At 44.0% G+C, this 18,181-nt stretch overlaps 2 protein-coding genes across 3 annotated transcripts; both read right to left on the minus strand.

Moving 5' to 3' along the window:
* Window positions 1-45: 45 nt before the first annotated feature.
* LOC106599090 (plexin domain-containing protein 2) lies at window positions 46-8,597 on the minus strand. 2 transcript variants are annotated; one of them, XM_014190152.3, is made up of 14 exons: window positions 8,014-8,594; window positions 6,229-6,401; window positions 5,161-5,304; window positions 4,856-4,925; window positions 4,523-4,645; window positions 4,197-4,315; window positions 3,990-4,089; window positions 3,760-3,855; window positions 3,088-3,169; window positions 2,864-2,924; window positions 2,526-2,766; window positions 1,585-1,623; window positions 1,176-1,339; window positions 46-887 (listed from the first exon to the last, which is right to left on the minus strand). In XM_014190152.3, the coding sequence occupies exons 1-14, from the start codon at window positions 8,099-8,101 to the stop codon at window positions 657-659; spliced, it is 1,731 nt and encodes a 576-aa protein (XP_014045627.2). In that variant the 5' UTR covers window positions 8,102-8,594; the 3' UTR covers window positions 46-656. The 2 variants fall into 2 exon arrangements, 1 of the variants encoding a protein (XP_014045627.2); XR_001327358.3 differs by having other exon boundaries at window positions 759-887; window positions 2,530-2,766; window positions 8,014-8,597.
* A 6,061-nt stretch (window positions 8,598-14,658) lies between these two features.
* LOC106599093 (actin-related protein 2/3 complex subunit 5) lies at window positions 14,659-17,159 on the minus strand. Its single transcript, XM_082973303.1, has 4 exons — window positions 16,874-17,159; window positions 16,292-16,363; window positions 15,969-16,145; window positions 14,659-15,756 (listed from the first exon to the last, which is right to left on the minus strand). Exons 1-4 carry the CDS (start codon window positions 17,012-17,014, stop codon window positions 15,694-15,696), a joined length of 453 nt encoding a protein of 150 aa, XP_082829429.1. The 5' UTR covers window positions 17,015-17,159; the 3' UTR covers window positions 14,659-15,693.
* Window positions 17,160-18,181: the final 1,022 nt, after the last annotated feature.

The following is an 18,181-nucleotide window of genomic DNA, read 5'->3' on the forward strand; positions in this document are numbered from 1 at the left end:
AGGCCTGCATTTAGTAAACACTACTAAATGACCTGAGAGGTATAGGTTAATTCATCTGTCCAGTTTAATGTATTATGTGTCCTGTCCTCTGCAATCACAGCATTCTCACACAAATCACAAATGTTTCAAATGTCATGAAAATGACAGCAGGTTAAGCATATGTACATTAGAGAATCATCAGAACATTGTTCAAGATTGTCCTGTAGCTGTCGTTGAGTTTAGTCATTCTGAGTAGACCTGAGATTCTCCTGAGACCCTGCCATTTCCATCACCAGTCAGCTGTAGCACTGCATTCCACCAGGAAAAACTAAACCTGGTCAACATGCTGATGACATTCTTAGCTTATATATTTAATTGTTTTTTAAATCAGCTAGTTTTTCTTCCTCAGCAGCTCTGAACCTTGACGTTTTTACGTGCTAAATAAAAGGCCATCTGTTAGTTCAAGGAATTCCACTTCCACGGTAGAACTGAAGAAGGCTGAAACATGTTGGTTTTTAACAAAAAATAAGCTTTTTTCCCCCACAAACTTCCATTTGTCCTCTAAGTGTCTGAATACGGTCTCTTACAAATCCAGCCTGTTCCTTTATTCATGCACTTTAGTTGGAATGCAAGGTAACGAAAGTATACATTCTCCTTCCACAGTATAAAAGGTCCGGTCAGCAATGGTCTGACAGGAACCGTTCTCTTTGGTTGGGGACGATGAAGCCATCCTTGCTGTCCATGAAGCTCTCCCTGCGGTCGTGGCCGGTGATGACGAAGGTGTGTTTGGGGTCGATCACCACCAGATCGTCCTTCTCCAGCCCTGGATCCTCCACCTCGGCATACGCAGGGTTCCCTGAGCTGCGACAGAACCTCATCTTCATGGCTGGCCAGTGTGCGGGCCGCCTCTGTGGAAAGCACAGGTAGAAGAACTGAAAGGAGATTTGTGCTAAACAAAATGTATTAAAGGAACTTCCCTAAAATGTGTAACTACTCCATATAGGCATAAACAATGTCTGATGTTGTCTGATGAAGGTCTTCAATTACCTAAATGTCACAATGTGTTAAGCCTTAACAAAATACATTAAATTAGATGTACTCTCAGTGACTTCCTTGACCAAATCAAGGTGTAAATAAAGACATACACATCTTTGTGAGTGCCAGCCAGGCTAGCAGGGGGCAATAGGCCTACTTACCTCTATGAAGAATAGGCTGGCGCTTGAGGTTGGGTGGTTGTACATGTACACCGTTGCTATGACGGCTGCTGCCATGGTGATCATGACCAGCGAGATGCCCACCAGGAGACCAGTCTGCAAGCGCACCTCTCTCTGCTCCTCCTCTGGCTCGTCCACCTCAGCAGCTGGAGGGGGACAAGTAACAAACGTTACCTAACGTTGTAGGAATCTTCACTGTTTGCTGGGCTGTCGCTCATATCTGGGTCAAAATAATATTTGTTTTAATAAAAATGCTTTAGGTGTGTTTTATGTAGCTTGCCAGTGTAATGAAACCAATATAATAGTCTCAAAAGTGTAAACTGCCTATCGTGATCATCATGTATTATTCATGAGAATGTTGGAACCATGCAAGAGATTGGCAACCACTTACGTGATTCTTTTTCTGTGTGCAGGGAAATCTTAGTGTCATCTGAAAGAAAAAAATACATATGGATGAGTGAGGGCCCAATTAAATCAAAACTGGTCACCAGCTTTCTGAGGCAAGTCAGAAGCCTGTAGTTTATGGTTATCCCAGAGCCATATAGGCATGTACTGTATGCGTTCATAAACAGCATACGATGAGAACATACCTTCCAGTCTGACATAGACAGATACCTAGTGAGAGGCATCATTCAGCAAATAAGATCCTCGTGTGCAGTATGGTGCCAGTGTGTAGTATTTGTCATTGCGTTGTATAAGCGGCTGCACAATGATCTGACAGCAGGCTGGGAAATAGCTGCAGACCGGACCCTCGTCATCTCTACATCCCTGAGCAGCTAGAGCAAACACAAACCACAGCCCAACTCCCATTCTACATCCTTCTACCTGAAGTGTGCATTTGTTCACTTCCAAGTGTGCACTTGTTCACTTCCCATCAAGGGTCTCAAAGCATTGGATTGTGTAAGCAGGAATGAACTAGAATGTGTTTCTACTCTATTTCTTGCACCACTTTTGTCTTTTAAAATATGAAGTCATTGTAAACCCACGAGGGTTTGGTAAATGTTAAGTAATTGTAAACCCACGAGGGCTTGGTAAATGTTAAGTAACTGTAAACCCATGAGGGCTTGGTAAATGTTAAGTAATTGTAAACCCACGAGGGCTTGGTAAATGTTAAGTAACTGTAAACCCACGAGGGCTTGGTAAATGTTAAGTAACTGTAAACCCACGAGGGCTTGGTAAATGTTAAGTCATTGTAAACCCACGAGGGCTTGGTAAATGTTAAGTAATTGTAAAAGGGCTTGGTAAATGTCACTCACTCATCCTAGCATCCCCATCACACCAAATGGTAATTGTGTTTTGATAAAAAGGACAGGTAGTGGTACTACTACTTACCCACCGTAGGAGCACTGGTGAAGGGGAGGGCAGTGGTGACAGTGGTGCTGGGTCTGGCTCTGGTTGTAGTAGTGGTAGTGGTAGTGGTGGTAGAGGAGGTAGTTGTGGTGATGGAGGTGGTAGTCCGCTGTTGCACTGTTCTTGTCACGGTAACTGGAGTGGTTGTAGTGTGAGCGTTAGGCACATTGTAAGGTGTTGTGGTGTTGGTGTGAACCATCTGAACACAGCTCTGGTTTTTCCCCTGTGAAATCAAGACAACGTGAATTAGTTTCCAGTTTTGAATGAGTTTCCTTGAGGCAGAAGAATACTAATGAAGTGAATAGTGAACTGTTCAATACCGCTTCAGGACAGCCCTTATCTACCCAGTCCTGACGATGCCGGTCGAAGCCACTGGAACACCTGTTAGAAATAACAGAACAGAACAACCATTAGGACACAACATGGTGCTGATTTGGGAGAGATAGGTTGTTACATTTCTCTTTGAACTCTTGTCACAGCGAAATTCCACTTTATGCATTCTGTACCTACAAATGGCAATAACAAACTTGACCTGGACTTTTACCTGTGCAGTCTGCTGCACCAGCTGCAGTTGAAGCCGATCTCAGATGACACACAAGGTCCACAGCTGGAGAATTGAAGACAAGCTGAGAGAAAAAAAAATGAGATCCTAGTACACCAAAAGTTGCTCTAGCCCAGCACAAATCATTACCATAGATCTGACTGTAAAGAACCCTGTAGACTTAAGCCCCGTTTATGCCTGGTTCTAACATGTGTCCTTTGCCCTGATTCTGATTGTGCCAACATTTTTGGACAGGTGTAGACGGTTAAAAGACTGATTGTGATCAGATCTTCCTGAACACCTCCAAAGGTAGTCAGGGACCCACTGTGTCTGGATATCTTACAAGTGTATTTGGATCTGGAGAGTGAAACCATTCAAATCATCAATATACGGCCCTCTAAAACCATTGACAGGTGGCTCAAATGACTTATGGCATCAATATACAGTATGTCTTAAAATAAATAAATATTATTTTGAAAGAATACCTGTCAAATGATTTACATACAGGGAGAGACCAGGAAATCGGGTCAAAATGTGGACACAGTGGAGAGATAAGAGACACATTTTAACACTATGTGTAGACGCATGTCTGAAAATGTGGGCACAATCAGAATGTGGACAAGATCAGGACACAGGACACGTTAGAACAAGGTATAAACGGGGCTATAAACTTACTGGGCAGAGGAAGCATCTCAACCACTGTAGAGTTGGCGATCTTGGACTTGAGGATGTCCACTTTGTGGTACTCATAGATGGTCCTCCTGCGAACATCTGGCATAATGAGAAGGTGGTCAATGGTGGTCAGACTGCAGGCAGATCTAATCTTACTGGAGGACCAGGGATTCGGGTGGGGGGGGGGGCACACAGAGACACTCAGTAGAGTAGTGAAGTATGATGGTACTCACTGGGTATCTGCTCAATCTCATGAAGCACCACAAATGCGTCTGAGAGGCCCACTTTGACAGGATGGTTCACTGACCTGATCTCAGTGATGTCAATGGGAACCTACACACAGGACAATGAGGTATACACATTCATTACAATTAAAGCTAATGGCAAATAGCTCTACTTCTCTAGAATAAGTAATAGTTAGCGAGGAAGAGGAGTGTCACCTTTTTGTAGGCGAAGACGATGCGTCCGTCGCTGTGCAGAGCGGTCTGGAAGGTAAATGGGCCTTGACTGACACTGTCCTGCAGGTGAACCTGATCCCACTGGACTACCAAGGCTGTACCTAAAGGACAGACAGAGAAACACACACAGGCTGGTTAGAACCACCAAGGCTGTGCTTGATACACAAAGACAGTAGCTATGTTAACTCACTGCACATGGATAAAGTTAGTTGTCCTTGACTTTTCTAGAAAACCTTTGATTGACTGAGCAGGGCTTAACATCTATGGAGACAGAATTGCCTGTTTGGCTCTATGTCTATATGTCTTACCATTGTCAAAGTAACTGATGGTGGAGTTTGTGGACATACTGGGGTCAAAGTTGGCCATCAGAGGGGCGATGTACTGAGTGGCCGTCAGCATCCTGTGGATGACATCTCCTGTGTAGATGAAACCTTATGGAGGGGGTGCGCGTGCGCCCCCACACACACACACACACACACACCACCACACACACACACACACACCCACACACACACACACACACACACACACACACACACACACACACACACACCTCTTATTTCAGGAAGTGATGGTGGAGGTCCCTTATAATGGTGGTAGTCTCTCACATATTCATTCTCATTCGTCCGAGTTTGACGTACCACCAGTTGCCACTGTGATTTCTCTCAGTATGTGACCATAGAACGGGAAGTCAAACGACAGATGAACACTCTGAAAGGAGAAATGAAAGGAGAAAAAAACACAAAAACAAAGATGAGTTTCAGTGACAAGACAAGGTGACACAAGGCATGAGTGATCATCCCTGATATTGTAGAAGTCATACAGGTAGCAGTCGGTTCCTGATAAATACAAGAGCTAGGTGCTGACTTGTCATGACAGCATCCACTAAACAGGAGCATGCCCTTATCCTTGATGGTTTGATATGCCCTGCCCTATGGCTGCGTACCGCTGCTTGTCTGTGTGTGTTGGACAGCAGGCCGTGGATCTTCCCCTTCCCTGGGTCCAGCTGATCTATGTCCACCCACAGATATTTACCAGCAGTCTCTGTAGCCCCGTAGATCTTAGATGTGTAGTAGCTATGGTTCATGTCCTGGGATAAACAACATTCATGTTAGCATTCAGTGTTTCCTGGCATAAACAACATTCATGTTAGCATTCAGTGTTTCCTGGCATAAACAACATTCATGTTAGCATTCAGTGTTTCCTGGGATAAACAACATTCATGTTGGCATTCAGTGTTTCCTGGGATAAACAACATTCATGTTAGCATTCAGTGTTTCCTGGGATAAACAACATTCATGTTAGCATTCAGTGTTTCCTGGGATAAACAACATTCATGTTAGCATTCAGTGTTTCCTGGCATAAACAACATTCATGTTAGCATTCAGTGTTTCCTGGCATAAACAACATTCATGTTAGCATTCAGTGTTTCCTGGCATAAACAACATTCATGTTAGCATTCAGTGTTTCCTGGGATAAACAACATTCATGTTAGCATTCAGTGTTTCCTGGCATAAACAACATTCATGTTAGCATTCAGTGTTTCCTGGCATAAACAACATTCATGTTAGCATTCAGTGTTTCCTGGGATAAACAACATTCACGTTAGAATTCAGTGTTTCCCAACCCTGTTGTAGCCCTTGACAAACACACCTCTTCAACTCATTGAGGTCTTGAATCAGGTGTGCTTGTCCAGGGTTACAATAAACATGTGTACTATTGGGGGTACTGGAGGACCAAGGTTGGGAAACAAGTCCTGAATATGTGCTGAACAATGAGAGATCATTTCAGGCTTGATTCTGACAGTGAGATATAGAATGTGTAGAGTTCTATATCATGCCGATATGACAGAACAAGAAATGTTATTAAACATGACAGGGTCCTAACTTTTCCTAAACACCAGACCTGTCCAGGAAACACCCTGGGGTCTAATTAACTAGGGCTCAGACTTTATTACTGTCCTGGTCATGTCAGGAAAAATCCTGGCCCTTAAAATTGTTGTTGTTGTTCCTACTTCAGTCTGGGAGCTGTTGTCATGTCTCTCCTCAGTCAGTAGGTCATCCTGGTCCTTGTAGTGGCCGTGGCGGTCGTCACTGGCCCAGCTCGGGGCCCCCGGCCTGGGGGTGGCCAGCCACCTCCTCCACCTCTGGCTGGAGGATCCCTGGTCCTCAGACACACTCCCCAGACCTAGACCAAACAAAAACACATTCAGATACATGAGGTGTGCTTGATTTAGCCTAATACAATGGAACCAATGCAAACCACCCTGAATTCCGGTCAAGCTAAATCAAGCGTACACTTCAAAGTATTTGACACATAATGTATTTGATCCAGATCTGACTCTCCTCTAGAGAGGGCCAACCCCTGCACACCAGGATGGGAGACCCCTGAGGAGAGTAGAAGGGGCTCCCTATGACATAGTGTGCTGGTTACGTTTCATCTCACCAGTGTTTGAAAAGGGCCCAGGAATCTCCCATGTGAGGGTGACAATGACATGTGGAACGTCTTCAGACAGTCATTGGAACTAAACCCATCTTTATATACTAGCCTACGTTTGCCTGTCTGTCGGTGTCAACATGTGACAGACACAAACAGCATACTAACCTCTCTTCCCTGGGAAAAACAAACATCCACCATCCCTCAATCATCCTGCCAGGGACAGCATTGCATCTAAACTCCCCCCTCTTTTCGCAGGAGAGAGTGAAAGGCTGCCGCACATTCTTCACGCTGGCAGGCCCAACCCAGAGGTTATGGGGCAGTTATGATGGAGGAAGACATGTTGTGAGTCTCATAGAGCATGTCACATAGTGTTCTACTATCATCAGCAGACTTAGAAGTGTTATTGTGGTTGGGAGACATATAGAACACCTAAAAGAAACCGGTTTAATGAGCAATCTGCAGTTCAAACAATAAGAAAGCGGGCACCCCGCCACTGATTTGGTAAATAGCTTAAGGATGGGGCTGGAGAAATGTAGCCACTGTCAAATTCTTAGACAGAGCTATAGATGCAAGGACTGACCAACCATGAGATCAAATGTACAGTTTTAGTCTTGTTTTGAGGCTATGTAGTGTTTGTTTACAATGACTTTGCTTACAAACACTAGAGTAAAACAAGCTTCTATTTTGGGTTCTGATGGAGTGTGAAAATTGAACTAAGCTCATGAGGCGTTTATAAGTTATATTCCTCAAGAATCCATGGGTATATAAATTAATGTCGCAATTAGTTATTGCCCCTTTAATAAGCCATGAACTGACACTAATAGCAGTAATAAACCTACATGCATGTCAGCAAAGTGACATTTATGTAGCAAGTCCACTTATAGCAAGTAAGTTATCTTATCTCCTCTTATCTTAGGAAAGTCCCTTGGGAAGTATTCTATTGTATGCCAGAGAACTGTGTCCACTCTCTAAGGATTCAGTCCCTTGGGAAGTATTCTATTGTATGCCAGAGAACTGTGTCCACTCTCTAAGGATTCAGTCCCTTGGGATGTATTCTATTGTATGCCAGAGAACTGTGTCCACTCTCTAAGGATTCAGTCCCTTGGGAAGTATTCTATTGTATGCCAGAGAACTGTGTCCACTCTCTAAGGATTCAGTATTGCAGTGATGTAGCCTATCACAGCATTTTATCCTGTACATTTATGGTCTAATGTTTACAGTAATTCCTTCAATATTTTGATTTATTTAAAAGGTAAATAACTTGCCAAAACATTAAGGCTATATAGAAATCTTAGTGCACATGGCTGAGCTTCAAAACACAAAACACACCAAAGAGAATTGAAGAACAATAATGACTCACCACTGGCGGGCATCAATTCCACATGAGTTATTTGATACTGGAAAACGATAAATATTCCGGTGATAAATGTGAGAGTCTTCGTCATCATCAGTTCCTAAGTCTCTTTATTCCCTTTTAAATACCCAAAGCACACTATCAAATAGAAACCTCAGTTGGACAACTTTTCATCTGCGCAAGGTCCTTTTGGTTTGAAGTATCAAGGCGATACTATTCCGTCAGAATGTTGTCCACTTCTCAAACAAAAACGCAGAGCAAGGTATGAAATAAAATCCAGTAGTTGCATTTTTAACATAAAATACTAAACATTTCAATAGCAATACTTCCCGTCGCCGGGAAATGCCCATTTAACAAGAATTCAAATTGGCTAAATCTATTCGGCTTGGAAAGGTTGTGTGATCACTTGATAGGGCTAAGTAAGTCTAAGATAATAAGTATGTTGACAATGACTTGAGTGCGATGCTGAAGTTATTATTGTCTCTCTCCCTCTTGCATGGTCATCTCCGTTTTAATTAGTTGAGAGTGGAGACAGTGCATAAGCGCTGGAAACTTTGTACACACGCACCAAAACAGTGAGTCTCTCTCTCTCTCTCTCTCTCTCTCTCTCTCTCTCTCTCTCTGTCTGTCTGTCTGTCTGTCTGTCTGTCTGTCTGTCTGTCTGTCTGTCTGTCTGTCTGTCTGTCTGTCTGTCTGTCTGTCTGTCTGTCTGTCTGTCTGTCTGTCTGTCTGTGTACTGTGTGTTTTCTCACCTGCATGAGAGCGAGTTCCTGTGAGAATTCCGTGGATTGGATGAGTGTGACATGTCTCACAAGGCTAAAAGTGCTTTCCAACCTCAGGGTGTGTGTGTGTGTGAGAGAGAGAGAGAGAGAGAGAGAGAGAGAGAGAAGGAGAGAGAGAGAGAGAGAGAGAGAGAGAGAGAGAGAGGAAGAGGAAGAGGAAGAGGGAGAGATTACTCTGTGGGGCAGTGCAAGCACACTGTACTCCACTTACTCTACTTCATTTAGTCTAATGATGTGTGAAATTAGACAGACCTATCATATTGAATTGCCACTGAAGGCATTTCATATCAGTTTATCTTCATAAGCAATGCAGCTTGTTTTGCATTGACAAAAGAGCCCCATGGTGTACTAATACACCCTGTGAAACATATGGTATTGATTGGGCTGGGAAAATAGTTCCTGCCGTCAGAAGATGCGTCCTTGGTAACATGAGTGAATGTGAGTATACTCCAGAGGCCAAGTTTCAAAGCCGTTTTTACAATACATAACGAAGCATCTGTAATTGGTTAAGGGTTCCTCTTCTTCCTCTTCTAAGCCCTGGCACGCAACAGAGATTATGTTTGTTCTTAATGGAAAAGAAAGGAGGGGACCATACTGTACTTGTTCCCACAGACAAACACAGGGCCTCTTCGCTATCCTGTATCTCATTAATACTGAATTCCAACCTTATAAAGTTGTCTTATAAAGTTGTCTTATAAAGTCGTACATTAGTGTTTCTGGACATGGACAGTCTGGCTTTATACCGTAGCTGTCAAGATAAAACATATTACATCAATATAGCTCAGTTATCCAGGCTAGTACAGTGGATTTATCGTTACCTATGCTACTACAGTGGATTTATCATTACCCATGCTACTACAGTGGATTTATCACTACCCATGCTCCTACAGTGGATTTATCATTACCCATGCTACTACAGTGGATTTATCATTACCCATGCTACTACAGTGGATTTATCACTACCCATGCTCCTACAGTGGATTTATCATTACCCATGCTACTACAGTGGAGTTATCATTACCCATGCTACTACAGTGGAGTTATCATTACCCATGCTACTACAGTGGAGTTAACATTACCCATGCTACTACAGTGGATTTATCGTTACCCATGCTACTACAGTGGAGTTATCATTACCCATGCTACTACAGTGGAGTTATCATTACCCATGCTACTACAGTGGAGTTATCGTTACCCATGCTACTACAGTGGATTTATCATTACCCATGCTACTACAGTGGATTTATCGTTACCCATGCTACTACAGTGGAGTTATCATTACCCATGCTACTACAGTGGAGTTATCATTACCCATGCTACTACAGTGGAGTTATCATTACCCATGCTACTACAGTGGAGTTATCATTACCCATGCTACTACAGTGGAGTTATCATTACCCATGCTACTACAGTGGAGTTATCATTACCCATGCTACTACAGTGGATTTATCGTTACCCATGCTACTACAGTGGATTTATCATTACCCATGCTACTACAGTGGATTTATCACTACCCATGCTACTACAGTGGAGTTATCATTACCCATGCTACTACAGTGGAGTTATCATTACCCATGCTACTACAGTGGAGTTATCATTACCCATGCTACTACAGTGGAGTTATCGCTACCCATGCTACTACAGTGGGTTTATCACTACCCATGCTACTACAGTGGATTTATCGTTACCCATGCTACTACAGTGGAGTTATCGTTACCCATGCTACTACAGTGGAGTTATCATTACCCATGCTACTACAGTGGAGTTATCGCTACCCATGCTACTACAGTGGAGTTATCGTTACCCATGCTACTACAGTGGATTTATCACTACCCATGCTACTACAGTGGAGTTATCGTTACCCATGCTACTACAGTGGAGTTATCATTACCCATGCTACTACAGTGGAGTTATCGCTACCCATGCTACTACAGTGGAGTTATCGTTACCCATGCTACTACAGTGGATTTATCACTACCCATGCTACTACAGTGGAGTTATCATTACCCATGCTACTACAGTGGAGTTATCGCTACCCATGCTACTACAGTGGAGTTATCGCTACCCATGCTACTACAGTGGAGTTATCGCTACCCATGCTACTACAGTGGAGTTATCGTTGACACTATTTTTGTTGTGATTCAGTAAATATACTACCCAGATATGAATGGATTGGTGCTTCTGCTCCATTTGTTGCCACAAGATAATTAAGCATGGGCTTACTAGACTATGTGACTGAAATCTCAAACTGCCAAATACTGTGCATACACACAAGTCTATACAAAGTATTGATTGATACACACTAACATTATATGTGGTTTATCATGTGTTTATATTGTGTATAATTTCAATGTGTTACACCCCGTTAAATACATGTGGTTCAATGTGCAGTAATAATAAAACACAAGTTCTTAATCCTCAGCCATAGTTTCAGAATCAGACAACCTACAGTAAATGTGCTTGTGCTCATCAACAATCCTTTTCCCCTCCCAGCTTGCTGTCATAGACTACAATTAATAATCTCTCTCCTTTGGCACCTCTGAATGAGTTCCTTCCCATTGACGTCCTACATTCCTCCTGTGTCCCCTGACTCTGGCCTCCGGTCCTCTGTCTGGCAGAGAGAGAGAGAGACAGCGACCAGAGGAAGTCTGGGTGTTTGCTACCATGTCTGTGCTGGATGTGCTAGGGCCTGGATGAACTGCCGGGATGTGGCTTGGAGAGAGGTCTGGGACTGGGAATCGGGGTAGGGGGGATAGATGGCTGGGGATGTGGCTTGGAGAGAGGTCTGGGACTGAGGATGAGGGTGGGGGGATAGAGGGCTGGTGATGGGGCTTGGAGAGAGGGCTGGGACTGAGGATGAGGGTGGGGGTGGGGGGGATAGAGGGCTGGGGAGGGGGCTTGGAGAGAGGGCTGGGACTGAGGATGAGGGTGGGGGTGGGGGTGGGGGGGATAGAGGACTGGGGAGGGGGCATGGAGAGAGGTCTGGGACTGAGATGGGGATGGGGTGGGGGGGATAGAGGGCTAGTGAGGGGACTTGGAGAGAGGGCTGGGACTGAGGATGAGGGTGGGGGGGATAGAGGGCTGGTGAGGGGGCTTGGAGAGAGGGCTGGGGATGGGGCAGTGGATGGTTGTCTGATATCACAGGTTAGAGAGGCAAAGACTGAAGAAGAAACTTGTAAATAAACATTTATTACAATAAAGTGAAACGTTTGAGTCACATCAAATTTTGTAAGACATAAAAATAAATACTCTGACTGATTTATGGTTGTTAGGGCATCATAATCATCTGTAATGTCATTATGAATATATTGCTACGTCACAATACTATTGATCTTTATCAACATTGTCCTCTTGTCACGATGGTAAATGCAATTCTATGAGAATAAAATAATGAACTTATTGTCAAATAATAGTTCTGCAGCAGGGGTGAAGTCAGGCGCAGGAGACTCAGGTACATGAAACACGTAGTTAGTTTAATGAAGAAAAAACAAGTCCAAAATATCAAGCCGACTAGGCAAGGGAAAAATATTCCAACAAAGGAAGACTAACACAGTCTTGGGAATATAACGGGATGCAGCCCAGCAACCCTAATGCCAAACCGCTAAAATATAAATGGACCAGAAAGAAACGTCCGGTGAACAGGTCAGGGTTCCAGCAGGTCTGGGACAGGTAGCACGTCCAGTGAACAGGTCAGGGTTCCATAGCCGCAGGCAGAACAGTTGGAACTGGAGCAGCAGCACGGCCAGGTGGACTGGGGACAGCAAGGAGTCATCAATCAGGTAGTCCTGAGTCATGGTCCTAGGGCTCAGGTCCTCCGAGAGAGAGAAAGAAAGAGAGAAAGAGAGAATTAGAGAGAGCATATTTAAATTCACACAGGACACCGGAAAAGACAAGAGAAATACTCCAGATGTGACAGACTGACACTAGCCCCCCGACACATAAACTACTGCAGCATAAATACTGGAGGCTGAGACAGGAGGGGTCAGGAGAAACTGTGGCCCCATCCGATGAAACCCCCAGACAGGGCCAAACAGGTAGGATATAACCCCACCCACTTTGCCAAAGCACAGCCCCCACACCACTGGAGGGAAATCTCCAACCACCAACTTACCATCCCGAGACAAGGCCGAGTATAGCCCACAAAGATCTCCGCCACGGCACAACCCAAGGGGGGCGCCAACCCAGACAGGAAGACCACGTCAGTGACTCAACCCACTCAAGTGATAATGATGTTATTACAGGTGATGCTGGCTGTTCTATATTATGATGATGTTATTACAGGTAGTGCTGACTGTTCTACATTCTGAGTATGTTCTTACAGGTGGTGCTGGCTGTTCTATATTATGATTATGTTATTACAGGTAGTGGTGCTGGCTGTTCAGCATTGCCGTGACCGGGGGTCCTGCACCGTGACGTCAAGGTTGAAAACCTGCTGGTGCAGACAACCTGCTGGTCAAGCTCATCGACTTCAACTGTGGAGACCTGCTCAGAGAATCGTCCTATAGAGACTACTCAGGTAGGAGACAAGGGAATCGCTGGTCAGGGTTATGTTCAGTAGGCACGGAATGCAAGAAAACGCTCTGAAACTGAGTGAAATAGGTAGGTGCTATCTGAACTCGTCCAATAAGAAACACTTTTGTTAGTGTGCCCTAATGAACATGACCCAGTTGTAAAGATCTGGAAAATGTCTCAGAAAACACGATATTAGTAATTTACAGTAATCTCTCTGTAATGTTTCCTCCCTTATTCCTTCCCTCAGGTACAGAAGAGTACTGTCCTCCAGAGTGGGTGCTGAGTGGTGTGTACCAGGGTCTCCACCATCTGGTTACTGGGGGTACTGCTCTACGGCCTGGTGTGTGGCCGCCTGCCCTTCAACAAGGAGGCTGACATCATCGCTGGGCGCCTGTGCTTCAAAAAGGGCCTGACTAAAGGTGAGGGGGGTGCACAGAAAGAGAGAGAAGTTTCTGTTGCTATGTATGGTGGTAATGGATACGAGTGGCTTAAAGGTGGGTACCAGTCTTTTTAGCTAAAATTCCACTCATCATTTTCCAAAGAGCTTGGACAAATGACAGGAGTGGCAAGGAGTGGAATATTAGCTAAAAAGACTGGTACTCAGACTAGATTAAAGGTGATCAAATACAAAAAAAGAAAGATTGAAGAGACCCAAAGGCCAACTCTCCATCCTATCGCTGTTTCATCATGATACAGAGTGTGAGGAGTTGATCAGCTGGTGACTGTAGCAGGATCCCACTAAGAGGCCTGTTCTGGAACAGATCCTCCTCCATGACTGGATGGCTGAGGGAGAAGTGACCCAGGGGGAGAGGTGACCCAGGGGGAGGAGTGACCCAGGGGGAGTGCCCGGGGGGGGTGACCCAGGGGGAGGAGTGACCCAGGGGGAGAAGTGACCCAGGGGAGGAGTGACCCAGGGGGAGGAGTGACCCAGGGGGAGAGATGACCCAGGGGGAGAGGTGACCCAGGGGGAGAGGTGACCCAGGGGGAGAGGTGATCCAGGGGGAGAGGTGATCCAGGGGGAGAGGTGACCCAGGGGGAGAGGTGATCCAGGGGGAGAGGTGATCCAGGGGGAGAGGAGATCCAGGGGGAGAGGTGATCCAGGGGGAGAGGTGATCCAGGGGGAGGGGTGATGACAAGCTTCAGGAGAGTGGGAGACCTACCACCTGAGTCACCTGTGGTGGCTCGCAAGATACAAATATGACAACAAAGATCATGGAAGAATTGCAAAAATAACCAGCATCTGAATAAAGAATTCCAAGAAAGAATACAAAACACATACTCTGAGTGAAATGTAGTTTTTGCAGTCATCTTTGAAATATAAGATATTTTAAAATGTCAGAAAAAGAAAAAAAGCTCATTAGGTGGATGTTTGTTTATTATGTCCAGAAAATGAATATACAGTATATCAAAAGGAATATCCCAATAAGGCATTTGGTCATTTGATCAGAAGGTTTAAAGTAACACATATTATTTCCTCAATACATCTACAAATGGATTTGTCAAGAGATTATATTTTTCTATACTTGTTGTAAATACGTTATAAAAGAAGATGCCCTCTGAGATGTGTCCAGGAACATGTGATGACATCACTACATTCAAAAGGACTTGTTCCTAGCTTGGTCCCAGATCTGTTAGTGCTGCATATTAATGCCCATTGGAGTTGGCTAAATAGGACAAATAGATCTGGGACACAGGAGGTTGGTGGCACCTTAATTGGGGAGGACAGGCTCGTGGTAGTGGCAGAGTCAGTGGAATGGTATCAAATACATCAAACACATGGTTTGATGCCATTCTATTTGATCCGTTCCAGCCATTATTATGAGTCGTCCTCCCATCAGCAGCCTCCACTGACCTGGGACCAGGTTAACTAGTTCAAGCATAATCACACACAAACTGCTCTGCATTAGAGGGAATGAAATCTGACCGTATGGTGCCATCTACCCACCATGATAGCACAAAATCTATCTCTGAAAATGGCATATTATTACATGTCATCCTTATGACATGAAGATGATTTAAATCTTACGATATAAGTATCTCATCTTCTTTCACAACAAAAGCACAAAATGTTTGACAAACATTGGATTCTGATCAAATATCATAAAGCATTTTAGGACTGAGAAGGGGCCATTTGAAACAGGTCGTCTGGTGTCTGCGAGGAAACCAGTTCTGGGCCCGTAATTATATAGCGTTTCAGAGTAGGAGTGCTGATCTAGGATCAGGTCAACCATGTACATGTATTCTTATTCATTATTATATAAAAAGCTAAACTGATCCTAGATCAGCACTTCTACTCTGAGATGCTTTATGAGTACAGGCCCAGGGGGTTATAGTGCCAGCACATCCCCTAAGAGAGTGGTCTCAGTGGCAGTCAGTCAGGTCCAGTGCAGCTCTACACAGTTTTCCTGGCTGTCAGCACTCTCACGATGGAACCCACTCCTCCAGCAGAGAGAGCCTAGAACCCCACACAGTATGAACACAGTGAATGCAAATAACAACAATATAACAGGAATATTAAAATAACAGTTAATAAAGCAATCTAACAGTAAAGAGTACTTCAGTGAGCACTTCTTAATAAAAATGTATGCAAAGGCTTCATCAGTGTGTGCATTTCACACACCCCTACTACCTTGTAAGTGCTTCCAGCCATACAAGGTTAAGTCTTACCTTTTCGTGCCACTGCAGCAGGGTAGCACTGCTGTTTTCAGAAGGATTCTCAAAGCCCTTGTAGATGTACTTCATTAGCAGGTCAACTCCGTTCTTATCCAGAGACTGTACAGCCTTCTCAATGTCACTGCTCTTGAAGGCACTCAGTACTTTAAGCATCAGGGCTTCAGCACGATCCTAATCACACACACACGCACAGTGAAGGAAGTACACGCTTTTACATGCCTCAAGCTCAAAGTGTATTTTGAGGAACAAGCTAGTTTTGTTTCACATGGGACTGTTAATGCTCGACATGGTTCTATTGTGTTGTAATGAAGGCTGACCTTAACATTTTGGTTTTTGGTGTTGATGGGGGGATTCTTCAGTACAGCCTGCAAAGCTTCCATCAGGTTCCCTGTGCATCAGTGTTAAGGAAAAGACAGACAGACAAACTATACAAAAGTTTTATACTAATGAGAGAGCGCCACAGTAATTCTTGATTCACCTCTCTTCAAAAATGTTTTAGAATCTCAATGACTGACTGAATGATTGACTGGTGGAATTCACTTCCTACCCTCCTTCAACTTGTCTGAACCTGCTTTGAAACAAATGAATGTCTTCAGGTCATAAACACAATATTAGGCCTACTACTACCACCATCACCAAACCTTTACTGAATAAAACACTAAATCTGACTGCAGAACGTATTCTCGTTACATGAAAAAGGAAGATCGTTGGATCAATGACATGAGAGCACCACGCCCTGACTTGGTGACAGGCGCACAAGCATCGACTTTATCTGCAACATAGTAGCGTCATGACTTGTCAGATAGTCTGAATTGCAACATAGCAAAACTGTGTCGGCTTCACGTCACTCCATTAAATGTAACAGTGCACTTAGTAAATCAAATCAGTGTAAAAGGATATTGTCTGATCAGCGAATCCACTTCTGCTTCATCTGGACCGACCTGACTCTCTCCATTATCCTCATCGTCCACAAATTTGTTCTCGTCGTACTCGTCAACGTCCACCTTCCTGAATTGGTTCGAATCATTATTCTTCGACATTTTGAAGAGATATTTTGTTGTTTAAAGAAGAATTAGGAAGAATACTGCAAGATGTCTGTGCTGCTTTACAATTTAAACATTTCTGCTTTCATTTCCTGTCTCGAGCTGACAGCTTCACTTCCGTACAGAGGGCGCTCTCTAGTGGTTGTGCTAGGCATATACCGTCTATGGTGATATGTCTAGATGGGCCAGTACTCATACATAACAGTAGATGGTGGTATAGGTTGAGCAAAAGCTAACTCTCTCCACAACCAAAGAAGGTAAACTGTGGCAAAGCTTTGAGAGGATCTCAATTCGAATCCCTTGACTGAGTTTTGAGAAGGAAGCAAGGTGAGAAGACGCGAGCAATCAAGGAAAACAATTGAGATTCTCCAGTTGTCAATGAAACTCAGACTCTATGTGTGTTTGGGTTTTACTATCCTTGAGGGGACCAGAAGTGCTCACAAAGATAATAAAACAAGGAAAATTCGGACAAGTCGGGACATTTCGCTAGTACCCACAAGGAAAATGCTATTTTAGGCTCAGGTGTTAGGTTTACAATTAGTGTTAGGGTTACGGGTCAGGAGTTAGGTTTAGGGAAAGGGGTTAAGGTTAGGTTTAGGGAAAATAGGATTTTGAATGGGAATCAATTGTTTGGTCCCCACAAGGATAGTAAAACAAACGTGTGCATGGAAACACATGTCCTCAAAGATGGACGGCAGGTGGGAGGAGGGGAGATCAGGTGGGACTATTCGAGCCAATGAGAGGGCAGATACGTATGCGAACAACAGGAAGACGAAGTAGTTTTTCTCAAAGTTGCCTGAATGCAACGTGCATCCACTTAAATCAGTACATTTGTAACATCCTAAACATTACGAAACGTCTATTCCATCGAATAAATCTGACGTAATTCGACACTCTCATTGACCTCCATACAAAAAATCCCCACTTCGCCTGTTTATTTTACACGGAAAGATTTTGGGCGGAATATATACTCCCGCTCCGCCTCTTCCTCTACTTAGTCAGCTAGGTTAACACATGACATGAGTCAACTGCACACTCCCGCTCCAGTTTATTCCAGTTTATGAATGGAATACATAGTGAGGGATACAGTAGTTGGTGATTCACCTAGACAGGTTTTGCTCACGGTTTGAGCAAGAAAATAATAACTGATTCGATTAATTAAAC

Source organism: Salmo salar, chromosome 03 (genome assembly GCF_965601325.2).
Source record: "Salmo salar chromosome 03, fSalSal1, whole genome shotgun sequence".
Lineage (NCBI taxonomy): Eukaryota > Metazoa > Chordata > Actinopteri > Salmoniformes > Salmonidae > Salmo > Salmo salar.

What these genes read in the sequence shown, in the direction of transcription:
- LOC106599090 (XM_014190152.3), bottom strand. Translation starts at nt 8,101, where the DNA reads ATGATGACGAAGACTCTCACATTTATCACCGGAATATTTATCGTTTTC. An exon ending in CATCAGTTACTTTGACAATG is followed by an intron (nt 4,316 to 4,522) that starts GTAAGACATATA and finishes TCTGTCCTTTAG; the next exon opens with GTACAGCCTTGGTAGTCCAG. An exon ending in ATAAGGGCTGTCCTGAAGCG is followed by an intron (nt 2,767 to 2,863) that starts GTATTGAACAGT and finishes TTGATTTCACAG; the next exon opens with GGGAAAAACCAGAGCTGTGT.
- LOC106599093 (XM_082973303.1), bottom strand. Translation starts at nt 17,014, where the DNA reads ATGTCGAAGAATAATGATTCGAACCAATTCAGGAAGGTGGACGTTGAC. An exon ending in TGGATTCGCTGATCAGACAA is followed by an intron (nt 16,364 to 16,873) that starts TATCCTTTTACA and finishes CACTGATGCACA; the next exon opens with GGGAACCTGATGGAAGCTTT. An exon ending in TGCTGCAGTGGCACGAAAAG is followed by an intron (nt 15,757 to 15,968) that starts GTAAGACTTAAC and finishes GTGGGGTTCTAG; the next exon opens with GCTCTCTCTGCTGGAGGAGT.